Source organism: Manis pentadactyla, chromosome 3 (assembly GCF_030020395.1).
Source record: "Manis pentadactyla isolate mManPen7 chromosome 3, mManPen7.hap1, whole genome shotgun sequence".
Taxonomy (NCBI): domain Eukaryota; kingdom Metazoa; phylum Chordata; class Mammalia; order Pholidota; family Manidae; genus Manis; species Manis pentadactyla.
Genome location: NC_080021.1, coordinates 221,100,029 through 221,116,495, shown reverse-complemented (window position 1 = coordinate 221,116,495; position 16,467 = coordinate 221,100,029). Strand labels below are relative to the sequence as shown.

Here is a 16,467-nt window from a genome sequence, read left to right as displayed (position 1 = left end):
CTCCCACAGCGAGGTGCTCTTGGGTACACGGCTGCCTTAGTACTCACTCATTCTGCACAATGGCCAGCCCTTCCTTTGGGAACACAGCCCTGTGGGGGAGGAGCTGCTCCGCCCCCTGCCCCGCTCCCACCCTGGACTCTAGTAAGGGCTGTCAGTCACAGGCACAGCCCCTCCCTGGCCTCAGTCCTTCTACCCGTAACCCCAGTCACCACATGACTCAAGCAGACCACTCAGGGTTCCTCCCCAGGATTTCGGCCAGATCAGAAGCCCCGACAAGAGCTGTAGGGTTTCATGGGTGCTTTTCCAGGGCCGAGTGATTTCTCTTCTAATCTGTATTTGTGGAGAAGATGTAGGAACTTCAGAGCCTCAGGCTTGCCCCGGACCCCCAGTCAGAATCTGCATTTTAAGATCCGCAGATGGTTTGTCTGCACAGGAAGATCTGAGAGGCGCAGGGGTAGGCTTCTAACCGTTCCTTTCATGCTTTCTGCCTTTTTTTTCTATGTATGTTCTGGCAGATTTCCAGTTTTTTGTCTTCCAAATTAATTACTGGGCTTTATTCAGCAACGCTATTTTTAATTTCCAAGAGCCTCTGCGTTCTCTTTTGTTTATAGCGATGTACTCTCATTTAACAGATGTGATGCCTCCTTGAATGTCGCCAGGGGTTTTAGTCCATCAGTTCTGGACTCTGTTTCCGGGGCAGCCGCTTCCCTTCCTCATGTGGACCTCCCTCTTCTAGCTGCTGGTGTCTTTCACACTGAATCGGCCTGGGCTGAATCCTCCTAGTTCAGGAAGAGGAGGCTGGGTGGCTTTTCTAGGTGTCTGCCGGACAGGTTCTCCGCTGTTTGCTCGCCGTTCTCTCAGACTGCAAAGGCTGCAGGAGCCCTGGGGGAGTGGGTGGGGACCATCCTAGGCTAGGCAGTCCCTAAGTGGTGGTGGTGGGGTGGTGGACATGGGGATCCCTACCCAGCTCTGGAGAGTGGTTGGAAGGCAGCCCCTTGGCGTCAGCTCCTCCAGGGGCCACCTTGCTTTGAGACAGCTGCCTTGTGCCTGGCCGTACCATCCCCAAGCCCAGTGACTGAGCCAGGCAGAGCTCCATGCTAACCTGGCCAAGCTTTCGCAGTCTGGTGTTGCCAACTGACCCTCTGCTGCCTGAGCCTGCTGCCTCTTCTTGCATGGCATTGAACTCCAACAGCTATTCTGCACCCCAAACTCCCTCTCAGCATCTGCTTCTGGAGAACCCCATCTGGGCTGGCTGTTCCCTGGAGCAGTCGGAAAAAACAGTGGTAAGATGGGGCTTGGGGCCTGGGTTGGCACACTACCCAGCTGGCAGTGAGGCCCCTGGCATTGGTGGGTGGTGGAGCTGACAGCTCCTGGCCGAGGGTGTCCATCAGCCATTAGAGCTTTTGATGGGGATGAATCAGCTGGGTGGCTAATGCTAAGCCCACTCATGCCTGGCAGGAAGATGGTGAACACCAAGGGCCAGGCTGCTGAAGACCAGGCAGGGCCTCTGGTCACTTGCATAGAAGTTCTCACCCCTGGCAGGGAGGGTGGAGAAAGCCCAGGAACAGCTGAACCTCGAGGACTGTTAGCTGCCAGCCAAGGCCAGCCTGTGCACGCAACATGGTCAGAGGCCGGGCTGGGAAGCCCAGGGATGCACACCTCAGGCGGGGGGGCCCCTGAAGCGTTGACCTCCAGGCTCTTCTGGACCACCTGAGCCTGCAGACATGACCTCACCTGCCCCAGCCCCGGGAGATGATGCAGAAGCTTGGCCTCCTCCCGCAAGACGCCATGAAACCCCCAGGACCACGGCCCTCCCTGCCACAAGGACTTTGCTGGAGGGCGTCCAGCAGAACCCAGCCATCGCAGTTGCTCCTGAAGGAAAGGGATCCCACCAGAGGAGCTGCAGGACCCTGCTGGCCACCTCGTGGGACAGAAGCTGGAGGGTGCCTGGTCGCCAGAAGAGGGGAAAGATGCTGGACGGCATTGGGACCCAGGGGGTCATACAGGAGGGATGGAGGCCACAATGCCAGCAGGAGCGTCTTCTGACGAACAGCCCCAGGTTGCAGCAGAGAAAGGCCAGGCTGGAGGACATGGTTCTCCAGGGCCATGGAGGGGTACTCAGGGAACCTCAAAACTCCCTAGAACTTCCGGAAGGAAGGTGGGTCCAGGTTTCCAGCTGTGAATGGAAGAGGAGGGGCTGGGCCTCTGCTGGGAATTGGGACCCTCTCCTCCACAACAGGCCAGTCCCTTCGCTGGCTCCTCACTGAGAGACAAGACCTCCAGGTGGTGCCACTACCTAGAGAACGAAAGGGCACCCTTTCCCCCAGCATCCAGTCCAGAGTCGGGGTGAGGGCCACACCAGCACATGCACACCTCAACCCAGACTGGACTGAAGGAGAATGGTCCCCATTCCCAAGACTGTCCCTGGCCAGAGTGACCCTGTCTCCCTGCCTGGCCTGTCTGGGAATGCCCAGAGTCCTTCTGTGTTTGACAATCCCAGGACTGTCACGTGGGAACAGCATGGTGACAGTGACTGCATCATGACATGCCACCACAGGACAGGAGTTCTGGTCCCCACTCATCCTGGGCGGGGACACAGCCAGGACCCGGGACTCAGGCAGGAGAACAGGCTGCAGCATGTGTGGAACACAGAAGGAACACAGGGTGGGCCTTTCCCTGGGGCGGCTTCGTCAGGACACCAGCAGCCCCGGGCCTGCCAAGGGCCCATGGGCTCTTTGGCTTCCTTCCTGGCTGCGGGGACTTGGCAGGAGGCAGAGGGACTCAGGGCCCTGCACGATGGGGTGAGAGCAAGGGCACCGCCCATCTGCCCTGAGGCCCACGGGGCCCCCATGCACAGATGAGGAAGCCAGGGGAGGGCACAGTGCGCCTGCCTCCCTCCCACCTGGTGACATGTAAAGGGGCAGCCGAGCCAGTAGCTGGGATGGGGCTGGGAGTCACTGCCCAGCTGAGGGGGACAGCGGAAGAGGCCCGACTCACCACCACAGGGGCTGGCTGTGCCAGGGAGAGCTGGCTCTCCGGGAAGTTCGCTTGTATCCCTGAGTTTTCTGCCCTGAAGCCTTCGCCCCTGTTGTCTGCAGCTGGTCTGGGCTGAATTTGATGTGCCTCTCCCAGGAGCCAGTGGCACCAATCCAGGGCCTCCTGGGGTGGCTGGGAATTGGGACCCTCTCCTCCATCCCGTGCCCAGCATGCCAGCACTTGTGGAGGATCCTGGAGCTCACGCTCCTGTGCTCTCCGGCAGGGTACGGAGCCTCCCTGTTGAGACCACGGCTCCACACTGCGGCCCTGCAGCCTGGCTGAGGCTGCGGACACCGGCCGGCCTTGGTCCCTTTTCCCTGGCTTTGCTGCTCTGGCCCCAGCACATGCGCCCCCAGCTGAGGTGACAGGCTGCAGAAAATACAGCCTGCTGCTGAGACGCGTCACACCTGCCCCCTCCCTTCCCCACGGAAGCCCACAGCCCCTTAGGAAGCACTGGTGTCCCATGGGAAGAATGTTCTCTGGGTGGTGAGCTCATGTAGCTGACTCCCCCGGTGGCTGCAAGTGCTCTGGCCGCACCCAGCTGTCCTGACGCGGGTGTGACGGCAGAGGTGGACCCACGCCCAAAGCCCAGACGAGGGCTCTGCTTCCGCTCTGCCCGTCTTGCCAACCTCAGGGTCAACCTCGTGCCTTACTCTCCCGCCTCTGCTCCACAGGCAAGAGGAGGGCCTGGGGCACGGGGTGGGGGTCGGCCCACAGCTGCGCAGACTCTTTTCTGCATAAGCAGTTAGCTGGGTAAACTACTGACAAGGCCCGCTTTGTAAAACGCTTTATTTTCAAATAATTGTTCTTTCACGTCAGACGGGTGCCAGCACCGTCCACGACTTGCCTGCAGTCTGCAGCCCGGTGCTCCTGGAAGCCCACCCGACCGGGGCGCGCTGGGAGTGCTCCGGGCCCTTTCCCACGGGCGCTGCGCCCAGGAGTCAGGACGGTCGGCCACCGGCCCCACCACCTGAAACCCGACAAGCGGCTAGGACGCTCTGAACTTGAGCAGACCCACAACTCCCGACCTTCCGCGGACGGGAATTTACACTAAATAACAAGTGCTGGCGACTGACCCAGCCAGGCGCTGCGGCTTTTGACCGGCACCTGTGGTGGGAGCAGCAAGCAGGTGTCCACAGCTCCGCGGCCTCCAAGGGCTGGGGACCCTGGGGCCCACTGGCTCTACAGCGGCCTCAGGGGCCTGTCCCTGGACCAGCTCTCTAGGGCGGTCCCGGCACCGCCGGCGGCTGCGCACGGCGTCCGCGGAGCGAGAACGCGGGCAAGCGACGAGAGGCCGACGAGCGGAGAGCCACAAGCTGGAAGCCCGGGCCAGGAGCACGCGGCAGAGAATCGCGCAGGCGCTGAGGGTGTGCGCCACCCACGCAGGCGCAGACTGAGGGAGGCTCGGCGCGGGCAGCTGCAAGCACTGACGCACACGCTTTTGTCGTAAGAACGGAACGAAGGAGCAGCGAAAGCGTGCGCAGGCGCAGAGGGGTAAGGAGGGCGCGGCGCACGCGCGTTGGCGCGCAAGCGATGGGCGGAGTGTTGACTGCCCTGGGATGGCGGCCCGCGGGTACCGGGACGGCGGAGCCCTCGGCGACCCGCAGAGACCGACTTCCTGACGCGGCCGGAGGGCGGGGTCGCTCGGACTGCCTCCGCCGCTGTCATGTATCCGGCGCCGCCCCCGGCCCCGCAGCGGGACTTCATCTCAGTGACGCTGAGCCTTGGTCGGGGTTCCGAAGACGGCAAAGGCTGGCGGCGGCGCTCGTGCTGGAGGGTGAGGGTCGCGGCGGGGTCTCCCGTGCCCCAGCCGAATTCCACTCGCTCTTTGGGCCGGGGGCCGTAAGCAGGGCGGGGCCTGGGGGTCCGGGCGGAAGCGCGGAGTCCTGCCGGGTTCCGCGCGTCCAGCTGTCACCGCACCCCGAGGAACCCAGAGATGCTCCGAGAGCACCTTCCCCCTCTGGGCAGCGAGTCAGGTGCCCAGCCTGCTTGACCCCTGGCGGGCTCCTGCTGGTCTTGGCTGTGCAGGTGCCAGGCCGGCTGGGTGCCTGAGCAGGACACGCGAGGGGCGGGCGTCCCTCCACTGCCCGCGCAGTAGAGCGGTCTCTCCTCGGCTTTTGTCTCGCCTTATGTCCCGATGCGCTGGGCCCTCTGGAGTGTCCCCACCCTGCTGGCACAGAACAGCCCCCGGTTCTGAAGCAGAACTCAGCACGGACCTGGCGATCAGTCGCTGTCCTGGCCCAGCACGGAGCAGTCCAAGAGATTTCCACCGCCACTTGCAGGGCAGTGCGATACGTCATCTCTGTCTCTCCCTTAGAAGTGGAAGCAACTGTCGAGATTGCAGCGGAACGTGATTCTCCTTGTCGTGGCGTTTCTGATGCTCTGCGGACTCCTGTCCTACATCAGCGTGGCTGACCCGTGGAAAGGTACCTGCTGCACGTGTGTGACCGCCTCGCCGGGGCATGGGTGGGTCGTGAAGGCGGGACTGGGCAGGAGCAGCCTGGCCTTGGCCTGCAGCAGACCCTGGATGCATAAACGCCCACGCGCTGGTAGGAAATGGAGGTTCAAGGGAACAGAGAGCGTCTTGGACCACCTGGCTGGACTTGGGTGGGCATGTGATGCTGTCAGGCTGCTTCCTAAGTGTTGGGTATGAGCACTGCCATCTCCGTTCTCTGCGCCCCACAGAGAAGTTCAGGTCCTGAGGCCACAGCTCCATCTGCGGCACCCCGAGAACCTGGGGGCACGCGCTCCCGTGTCTCTGCAGAGACAGAGGAGCTCTGCGAGGTGGGAGGCCCCCGGTCTCTCCAACGTTGCCTCTCTGAGGAGGAGAGCTACGAGCGCTCAGTCCCAGCAGTTGTCCGTCTGCCACCACTTGTACTTCCTAGAATGGGAATCGTTCAGGCTGGGTGTTTGGGGGAAACTGCCAAGGGCTTGGAAAAGGTTTGATCCCCTTTGGGCCTATCGAATTCACCTAGATGACTTTGCTGAGGTCTCAGGATGTCCTTTTGTAATGAACGCTGCCTGTCTGGGTGTTTTGGTGGCACCCTTGGGACGTCCTCTGGGCCTCGTGGCACATCGGAGGTGACACAGATCCTCTTGCTTAGCCGTGCGTGGCCGGTCACCGGGAGAGCAGAAGACGGGACCAGCAAATCCACCCGCCTTGCTGGCGCCTCAGAAAGCAGATGCTGACCCCAAAACCTTCCCAGGGGCTCCACCACAGGTACTTCCAGCGAGCTACACGGGGGGCTGTGATCGGGGTCGGTGCAGAGGTGATTCGGAACAACACACAACGTTTCAGGCAGACGGAGGAATTCTTGCTCTCGCCCCAGATGCATGCTGTGACCTCCCGCTTCTCTTTCTGGGCTGGTGGACGGTTACCAGGGAAGGAAAGAGGAACACGCGTTCCTCCTTTCTTGGATGCCTGCCACGTGCTGGGTCCCGTGTTGGGTGGCCAACGCATCTGACCTGCCCCTCCCTGGAGGGTCCATGGGCGGGGCTAGCAGGAGAAGCAGACCAGCAGGCCCCGACCAGTGGGAGCCGGCAGGCAGCCCAGGGAGCACATCCCTCGAGGGATCGCTCAGACCCCCTTGAGAGGAGGCTGGGGCCGGCTGGTCTGGAAGCCTCCCCACGGCCAGACACTAAAGCGCAGTCGGTGGGTGAAGCGGTGGCACTGGGTGGAGTGAAGCTGCCCAAGGTGGGGGTAGGTTGGCTTGTCCTGGGAGGTGACCCCCAGATGCCCGGGCAAGGAAGAGGCTGGGGTCAGTCCAGCTGGCTGTGTGGGTGCTCCTGGGCACAGGAAGCACATGAGGCTCGAGTCGGCACGCAGGAGGATTTCGGCTGGGTCTGGATGTCTGAGCTGTTGCTGGAAGAGGCTCTGGCTGCTGTGGACAGATGGCATGCAGGGTGGGGGCGTCCTGGGCAGCGGGCAGGAGGCAGGAGAGCCAAGCTGCCTGGCCTGGGGGGGAAGGCCGGGCAGGACAGGCCATGTGATGGCCAGGGAGGGTCTGCGGGGCAGGGGCTCTCCGGGGCCCAGCAGGAAGCGGTTGAGGGACACTCGGGCAACGGTTCTGGACCTGCTCAGGGCTCTGTGGAGATGTGCTTGGGTGCAGGGTCAGGATCAGTCTGGGAAAGGGGTGCCTGTTCAGAAGAGGGCAGGAAGGGCTAGGCGCACCCCCACCCTTATGATTTGGGGAGGGCTGTGGAACCTGGAGGGTGGTCAGGAGGCACCGGAGCACCAGGAAGCACCCCTCTGGAGGCAGGTGGCTCCAGGGGAGGCAGCCCCTAGGACACTGGGCACCGGGCATCTGTGGATGTCCTCTGTCCCCAGTCAGGGCATCAGCGGGGCCAGGCTGCCCAGGGAGAGGGTCCTGGGCACGCTGTGCTTCGGGGACCTCTGGCACGTGCTCTCCCACCTAAGCCCAGTAGCGTGTCCCTGACCCTGTCAGCCTCAGTGTTCTGTTGAGGCCAGAGCTGGTTCCCTCGGCCAAGGGGTCCCGGCACCGAGCCATTTGAGCCCACTCGGGTAGCACGTCGCATGGATGCATGGGTGTGGAGCAGAGACCCCCGGATCCCAGGCCAGCCTGCTTCCCGTGCTCCTGAGGGGTCACCTTGCCACTGGCAGGGTCACACCCCAGCTGCAGCCCCTGGGAAGGTCTCCTTGTGCAGCAGGGCCCAGAGCCCCTCCACAGCCTTGCAGGGTGACGCGACCCATTCCAGGGACGGGCCGACAGCACCCTCTGCAGCTTCACGCATGGGCACGTGGCTGTAGCCTGTGCATGTTGCCCTGCAGGCCTGGGGCAGTCCAGAAATGCCCCAGACCAGGGCTCTGCCCCACTGGCTGTCCCCATGCAGCCAACGAGGGCCAGGAGATAGCGTGAGGTGCCCCCTCCCAGACCGCATGTGGTCTGAGAGATGAAGACTGCTGCGGGCCGGGCACTCCCTGGGCAGCCCACCGCTCCCTGGGGCCGAAAAGCAGAGGCTCAGGCTGTGGGGTCGTCCTCACAAGGACCTCTTGCTTTGCTCTAGAGGCCTCAGAGGCATTTCCAACGGGGACCGCCCCGCCTGCCGATCCAGGTACCCACTGAAGGCGAGAAGGACAGGAGGCTCGAGGAATCCAGGAGGAGGGCCGGGGTGGCAGGCGGCGCAGGCCAGGGGGAGCACACGCAGAGAGCGGAAGTCGGGTAGGTGCAGCGCAGTGTCCTGAGCGTGCGGGGCACCCAGCGGCCATCCGCTGCTTCAGCAGCAAAGCAGCCTAATCTTCAAGTCCACCCTCCTTCCCCAGCAGGAGGGATGCCCCACAGCCCGAGCGTGGAGTCTTGGGGGCCTGGGGTTGTGCCTGGAGGGCCAGGAGGGGTGGGTGTGCGGCTGCCCAGTGCCAGCTGATTGCTCTTCCTTCTGTCCTTGAAGCTGGATGGGACCAGTGATGGGGCCGTGGCGGGGCACCCAGCACCCTTGGAGAAAAGCAGAGGCGCCTACTAGGCCTTCCTTGCAGGCCAGCAGGACTCAGACCCGACCAGGTGAGGCCCCACCCTCACTTTTCTCGGGCTTCCCTTGGACACATGGGGGAGAGGGCTTGGGGACACTCAGAGGAGCAGGCAGGGCGTGCAGGAGCCGCCAGCTGCCCTCCTTCAAAGCCAGGGGGCCCCAGCTCTCTTCAAGGATTTAGGGATGATGCGAGGTGGCCCACCTCCTGCATTGCAGCCACAGGAGAGACACATGTTTGGAGCCCCCTTTCCTCACTGGGCTTGGGTCACCACGGGCCCTGGGCTCAGACAGTTGCAGCTGTCCCTTGGTGAATCCACCTGGGGGCTGGTGGCGTCCCTGCGTTCTGGTCCTGGAGGTTGGAGGGTCTCTGTCTGAGCCCTGCCCAGGACCAGGTTCCCATGACCTGCTTCCCTCCTCCTAGCTACCCCAAACGAGCGTCAGAAGGCCGTGATAGACGCCTTCCGCCACGCATGGACCGGATACCGCAAGTTTGCCTGGGGCCATGACGAGCTGAAGCCTGTGTCCAGGTCGTTCAGCGAGTGGTTCGGGCTGGGCCTCACGCTGATCGATGCCCTGGACACCATGTGGATTTTGGGTCTGAAGAAAGGTACTTGCTCTTTCCAAAGCACGGGGCGAGTTCTCTGCACAGGCCGTCGGCCAGGTGGGCGGGTCATGGTGGGAGGTCCCCATGTTGCCCGTTCTGTCCGACCGTGAGCTCTCCCATCTCCTGCGTGATGGGAGTGGACACTGTGCATGGGCAGTCCCTCTGTCCTCTTGTCAGGCGCCCAGGGTTGCACAGGATGGCTGCCACCTTGCCCAGGGCAAGGGCTGAGCGCTGTCCCTGGGTGGGCGTCAGGGCCGTGTGTGTGTGAGTTGCTGGTGGGAGGGTGGCAGGAGGTGACATGTGGTCCTATGAAGCTTTCAGTGCCCTGGACCTCTCACTATCATCCTCTCCATGCCTCTGGGATGGGATTAATGCAGGGTTATGTGACCCTAGTGAGGTCTAAGTGGCTGCATTAAGACTGCATTAAGTTTCTCTGAACAGGCTGCACCACGGATCACCCCTTGGTCCTCGTATTGTGGCCTTTGCGGACCACTTGTGTTAACATCTTGTGGGCTCTGCCCGTTTGTCCGCAGATTTTGGAAGACTTTGGGTTCACCACGCACAGGGGAAGGATAGCCCCGAGGGTCCTGGGAACTCGGGGACCTTACCATGTCCCTCAACCATCTTGTTTGTGTTTTAGAATTTGGAGAAGCCAGGAAGTGGGTGTCAAAGAAGCTCCAGTTCCAGAAGGATGTGGACGTCAACCTGTTTGAGAGCACCATCCGAATCCTGGGGGGCCTTCTGAGTGCCTACCACCTGTCGGGGGACGCCCTCTTCCTGAGGAAAGCCGTGAGTGTCCGCGCCTGGCCCTCCTGCACAAGGGTCCCATGAGATTCCAGCCCAGCTGCTCTGCTCAGGGCGCCAGGACCGCCGGCCGCCGTGTGTGAGCCGCAGGCGGGCCAGCACCGGGAGGCGCAGACACGGCTGCCTTGTGGCAGGAGGCACCGATCCTGCTGTGTTGTTGCAGGAAGATTTTGGGAATCGGCTCATGCCTGCATTCCGAACGCCCTCCAAGATCCCGTACTCCGATGTGAACATTGGCACCGGGGCTGCCCACCCACCCCGGTGGACCTCCGACAGCACAGTGGCCGAGGTGACGAGCATTCAGTTAGAGTTCCGGGAGCTCTCCCGCCTCACGGGTCTGAGGAAGTTCCAGGTAGGAGGGCTGCATTTCTGGCTGGAGTGCAGTCTCCCGCGGGAGTTCCTAGCTCTGCAGGGACGTGCATGTGGACCTGGGCTGCGTGCCCACTGTCCTGCGGTCCTTCCTCCTTCTTGGCAGCAGACTCACAGGCGGGAAATGCCCTGAGGGCGGGTGCACTGGTGTGGCCCGGCCCTCGGCCCAACAGAGGGCTGCTTGTCCTACCCTTGGTGTGGCCCTGAGCCCCCAGAAGCATGTCCCGGGGCCGCCTCTGTGCCGTATCGGGAGGCCTCGTGGTCTGGGCGTGTCCAGTGCAGGCGTCTTTGTGGGCAGGTCTGTGTGGATGACGTCACACACATCCAGGCCGTTGGTCTCCCTCAGCTGCTGCGGCCCCTGGGCTGGCCATGCATACGCGGCCTCTGTCCCGGGCGGGCTGCAGGCACAGTGCTTCCCCACGTACATGCCCTGGGTGGTTGTGACAGTCCTGACCTTCTCCCTGGGCATGAGATCCGAGCATGAAGACGTGGACCCTGGAGGGCCTCAAGGGCCTTTCAGAGGCTGGGAGCTGCTGCCTCCTGGGGCATGGGCTCCGAGGTCGCAAGCCTGATTCACTGAAAGTCACCTGGTGCCCCAGTGCCTCCTTTGCCCCTCTACCGGGGCCTCCTGCCGTCTGTGCCAAGGGCACACAGCATCCAGAGCAGGAATGGCACCTCGGGCTTCATCCTGACGTCCTGACTCAGGCGCCTGTCCCCCCCCTACACCCCACTGGCCGCTGCTTGGAAGAGCCTGTGGGGTCAGGCCACGGTCTCCTGCAGCAGCCAGATGGGAATGGGGAGACTGAGGCACAGAGAGAGTAAGCGACCCTGCAAGACCAGAGGTCAGTGGCAGGCCAGGTGCTCAGGCTGTTCTAGAACCCCTGTTCTTTTCTGCCTTTTCCGTATCAGTGATTAATAAAATGAACATAAAGTGAACATCCAGTCTGAAAGTCCTTACCCATCACTGCTTTTCAAAAAAGATTTTACGTTGTGATGAAATCCACATAACTCACAACTTGCCATTTTAACCACCACTCTGTGCACAGCCGGGGGCTTTGAGCACATCCTCGTGGTCATGCAGCCGTCAGCACCTTCCTCTCCAGACTGAAAGCTGACACTGTCCCCATTAAACACTCGTGCCCCAGCACCCCCCACGTCCCTGTCGGCTCTGCTTCTGTTGGCCCTGCCTGAGGCGTCAGGAGAGTCCTTGCTCTGAACTGTGGCCCATATGGAGCCTGCCTGGAGGGACAGTGGGTGCTCCACCAGAGAGAAGGGGGCACAGCATTCACACCAGGTTCCCACCGACTCGAGAGCAGTTGTGCTGCAAAGGGCCAGGTGTTGTGAGGCGCCGCCAGGTGTGCGTATGCGGCAGGGGCACCGTGGCCACTGGAGACAAGAGGGAACAAGTGGCCGCCTCAGGCTCACAGGTGGTGTGGGTGTGCGCGTCAGGCAGAGACTGGGAATTCGCCGCTGGGCAGGGGCCTGGGCCCTGGGGTCAGACATGCACAGCCCCGGAGCTGCCCAGTCCAGGCAGGTGAGCTCAGAGTCGCTGAGGCGGAGGGTCTTGGTGGGTGACCAGCGGTCCCAGGGGACGGGGAGCCGGTGGCGGCTGAGGTGTCAGCAGCGACCCCAGGCTGGAAGCGGGCACATGCCTGCAGGCGGTCCTGAGGCCTGCGGCCGGGGTCTCCAGGCGCGGTGTCCTGCAGAGGGGGCTGGGAGCGTGGAGAGCCCGGGCTCAGCCCTGTGGTCGGGCCTGTGGCGTCTGCCGGCCCATGGAGGTGCACTGCGGGCGGGTGCGCTTGGCTGCGGGCCGTGGCCAGGACCCTGGCCTGCTCTGCCCTCTGCCGGCAGGGAGTCCGCGCGGCCCCTCCCCGCCCTCGCTCACCTGCGCTCTCCCCTACGTGCCGCAGGAGGCCGCGGAGGAGGTGAGCCGGCACATCCACTCACTGTCCGGGAAGAAGGACGGGCTGGTGCCCATGTTCATCAACACGCACAGCGGCCTCTTCACCCACATGGGAGTGTTCACCGTGGGCGCCAGGGCCGACAGCTACTACGAGTACCTGCTCAAGCAGTGGGTCCAAGGCGGGAAGAGGGAGACGCGGTGAGGCCTGCGTCTGCTGCTCGGGGCGGGCTCCCCGCGGCCCTGCCGCCCCACGCCCGGTCAGGCACCCGCAGCCTGGCTGGCCGGACCGGCTGCTGAGCCCTGCCCAGGGGGCGCGTTTGTTCCCAGCACAGCACTGTGCAGAGCAGGGGTCCAGCCCGTCACTGAGTCCAGGCCTCCTTGGCACCAGGCAGGGGCTGGGGTCCAGGTCCGGTAGGCGGCTTGTGGGGGCAGCCCCACTGTCCGTTCCCAAGTGGGAGGTGGCCCCAAGTGTCTGGGCCTCTCTCGCCTACTAGTGTGGCTCTTAAAACGCTCACTTCCCCAGGTAGCAGTGTAAAGACTCATCGAAAAATTTGGAAAAGAGGGATAAGCCTTCCTGAGGGATCTAGAGGCTGCTGAGGTCTCAAGGCAGGGGTGACTGACCCAGAACCCCTGAGGCAGCCCCGGCCGACCCCATGGGCAGGGACAAGGGTGTGACCGTCTGTGGAGCCTGTGCTCCTCAGGCCTAGGTGGACTTGTCAGGTCCGCAGAGGCCAGTCTTGGGTGCTCCTGGGGCTTGAGGGGAGGAGAGACCCTGTTTGGGGAAGCAGAAGGCACTGCCTCCGCCCTGCGGGGCTGACCAGCCACAGGCCTCCACCCCAGGCCAGCATGTTGCCACCTCTCAGCCTCTAGGGTGTGGACAGCAGCTCCAGGACACATGCATGTTCCTGGATGAAAAGTTGGGCACTGTGCGCCCGCTTGGCCCAAGCAAACAGGGCTCGCCTTTCTGTACAGGTTGCTGGAAGACTACATTGAAGCCGTCGAAGGCATCAAAAGGCACCTGGTCCGCAGATCTGAACCCAGCAAGCTCACCTTTGTAGGGGAACTCGCCCACGGCCAGTTCAGCCCCAAGATGGTGAGTGTGTGTGTGTGGTCCAGGCGGGGCCCAGCCCCAGATGTGAGTGAGTGAGTGAGTGTGTGTGTGTGTGTGTGTGCGTGCGCGCGCGTGCGTGTGTGCGGTCCAGGCGGAAGCTAGGGGGTTTCGGGACCCAGCCATTTGTCCTGATGCCTGATGGCTCTAGTTTTGGACAGTGGGGGGAACCATGAAATTCTGGCCAAAGACCATGAGCTCTCGCAGGCAAACGGTTGCATGGCCTGGGCTGTCCCCTTTTTGGCAGGGGGCCCCTGGGCTCCCCCGAGGCTCCCCACCTCCTGCAGCTCGTGCTCCTCAGGTGTTTGTGGGGCTGTGGGGGAGGGTCTGGGGAGACCCAGGTCAGCATTTGCTCCTCTGCGAGGTCAGTGTCCTCCCTCTGGCTTCTCCCCTGTCCTCGTTGAGCCCCACGTGTTTGGCCTATGGCCCAGTCTTCTGTCTGAGCTGCAGCCTTTGGAGATGTGAACCACGGAGGCCCGATGACTCCTGGGCGTATGGGAGGCCTGAGATAGGGCTGAATCTGCTGTTGACCCCCATGATGCCCCAGGCTCCACGGTGCTGAGGAGACCTCTGATTTCAGGACCACCTAGTGTGCTTCCTGCCAGGGACACTGGCTCTGGGTGCCCACCACGGCCTGCCTGCTGACCACATGGAGCTGGCCCAAGCGCTGATGGAAACCTGCTACCAGATGAACCACCAGATGGAGACGGGGCTGAGCCCTGAAATTGTACACTTCAACCTGTACCCACAGAAGGCCCATAAGGATGTGCAGGTCAAGGTGAGCCCAGATCATGGCCAGGACCAGGGCCAGGTGAGGGGCACTGTGGGGGCCTCACCCTGAGCCTCTGCTGCTCCCCAGCCAGCGGACAGGCACAACCTCCTGCGGCCCGAGACGCTGGAGAGCCTGTTCTACCTGCACCGCTTCACAGGGGACCCCAAGTACCAGGACTGGGGCTGGCAGATCCTCCAGAGCTTCAACACGTACACGCGGGTGAGCTGCCCCTCTGGTCACCTGCCCGCCCGGGGCGGCCAGGAGGGTGGGCAGCCAGGCGTGCTGTGCCCTGCAGGAGGCCCCGCCCCTGCCTAGACAGCCCAGTCCGCCGCAGGCTCAGGGAGCACGTGGCCCAGGACCCTGGGGCTGGGGGGCCCCAGCTCCTGCCCTGAGGGACCAGAGTGAGGGGCGTCCCTGCAGCAGCCTGATGCACAGAGCAGGGCCCAGGGCAGCCCTTTGCCACCCTCACTGTGCTCAGGCCTGGCCACCCATCTTCTGGTGGGCCCTCAGCTCTGAGGTCACACTCTGCCCAGGCCCACCACCTGCCCCAGGAGAGCCCCGTCTTGGGCTCTGCCCGATGGGGTGAGATGCAGTGGGGTCTGACCCGAGGGTGACCTCAGGGCCTGGGTTCTGGGGGCGGCACTGCTTGCGGTCAGTAAGTGTGGTTGGCATCTCTCTGGCGACTTTGGGAGACCATGTGACCTATGGGGAGGACGATCCCCTTGTGGACTCAGTGTCCCCCACCCAAGACCCTGCCCTGGGTCCATGTGTGCCGTGAGGCACCTCTGGGGACCCTCCCCCGGGCTGGGCCTGGGGCTGGGCCTGCCATCATGATGCCACCGCCTCGGCTCTTGGGCAGGTCCCCTCGGGCGGCTACTCCTCCATCAGCAACGTCCGGGACCCCCACAACCCACAGCCCAGGGACAAGATGGAGAGTTTCTTCCTGGGTGAGACCCTCAAGTACCTGTATCTGCTCTTCTCGGACGACCCGGACCTGCTCAGCCTGGACACCTATGTGTTCAACACTGAGGCTCACCCCCTGCCCATCTGGGCCCCCGCCTAGGGTGCAGTGACTCCCTGTGGGTACTGCCCAGGGGTCTGACGCATCCTGTGCTCGAGGACACCTGTCAGCAGGACCCTGGCCGTGGTTAGGTCTGCCCTCCTTTGACCCCTGCTATGCAGTGTCTCGCTGATGGTTGATGCCCGGCCAGCAGTCAGCTGGGCCAGGATGTGTGGGCCTCGTGTGGTCTGGTGGCTTCTGGGCATCAGGTGCTCTGCCCTGGCTCTGGGCTCCTTGTCTGGGGTTCTCATCAGACACCATTAGAAACAAGAACTCAGCGCTGTGATTCAGGGCTGCCCCATCCACAGGGGCGCCTCTTCCTTCTTCCCATGAAAACCCCATCATGCCTCACATTCCTGAAACCTGACCAACCTGTCAGCTGACGTGGCTTCATGTAGCCCCAGGCCTCTGCTTCCTCCAGGGTTGCCCCAGGTCCCCCGGATCCCATGTGCTCACAGACAAGAGCAGCTCAGCCCAGGGCCAGCCAGCTGGGTCTCAGCCTGTGAACGTGCCCTGACCCAGGGTTCTTGGGGGGCACCTGTGACCTCTTGGGGATCTGGGCTTTTGACCGGCTATGGTGTTTACATGTTGGACTCAGGGATTCCCCTGCCCAGCCTGGGCTGGGAGGGGCCAGGCAGGCACATTTATCTTGCCCCCTGCCCGCCCCCCATGGAGTGGACTTTGCAGTCGGATAAAGTGCATTTGCTCTGTCTTTGGTGCTTCTCAGGTCTGTGAGGTCGGTTTCCTGAAACCTCTGGGTGGATGTGTGGGGAGTTCAGGTGTCTCTGCCATGAGCTGTTGGCTAGAGGCTTTGGGAGCATCACCTAGCCCCGGGGGTGGGCGGTAGGCAGTCGGTGCCTGGAGTGGCTGGGAGGACGGGTGGGATGCAGGCGGGAGTGCCAGGGGCCCTGCATGTGGCCACGCCCTGCACACTTTCCCACCTTGGATTCAGCACACCTTGGGCCGCCTTCCAGTGGGGGTGCAGCGTGTCCTGCCTCCTCTGCAGTGAACTGAAGCATCCACTCCTGACAACGACCCAGGGCAGCTCTCCTTCAAGTGGAGTCCCCTGCACCCCAGGACAGATGCCCCTAGCAGGATGGACCCAGCTCTGGCGTGTGTGTTGAGCATGAACCCATTGCTCTTCTCATCTCCATAAGGTCCTGCCATCCTCAGAAGCCAGGGCCTCTGGCCACTGGACATGCCTCTGCAGAGGGCTAGCCTCCAGTGTTGGGGTGCCCCAGTTCTTGGTCAGCCTCCTGCTGGTGCTGGCACCTTAGGGTCCCGGGGCAGCCCTTGCTCTCCCATAGCCACCTCTGGGCATGCCTTC

General features: G+C 63.0%; 1 protein-coding gene across 2 annotated transcripts; it reads left to right on the top strand.

Moving 5' to 3' along the window:
- The first annotated feature begins 4,455 nt into the window (after positions 1-4,455).
- MAN1B1 (mannosidase alpha class 1B member 1) lies at positions 4,456-15,852 on the top strand. Of its 2 annotated transcripts, none has more exons than XM_057499295.1 (13): positions 4,456-4,813; positions 5,357-5,462; positions 6,141-6,256; positions 8,062-8,216; positions 8,443-8,552; positions 8,942-9,127; positions 9,765-9,913; positions 10,092-10,280; positions 12,208-12,398; positions 13,173-13,293; positions 13,889-14,086; positions 14,168-14,299; positions 14,940-15,852. In XM_057499295.1, exons 1-13 carry the CDS (start codon positions 4,703-4,705, stop codon positions 15,141-15,143), a joined length of 1,968 nt encoding a protein of 655 aa, XP_057355278.1. In that variant the 5' UTR covers positions 4,456-4,702; the 3' UTR covers positions 15,144-15,852. The 2 variants fall into 2 exon arrangements, with proteins under 2 accessions (XP_057355278.1, XP_036756659.2); XM_036900764.2 differs by having other exon boundaries at positions 4,462-4,813; positions 5,354-5,462.
- The last annotated feature ends 615 nt before the right edge of the window (positions 15,853-16,467 follow it).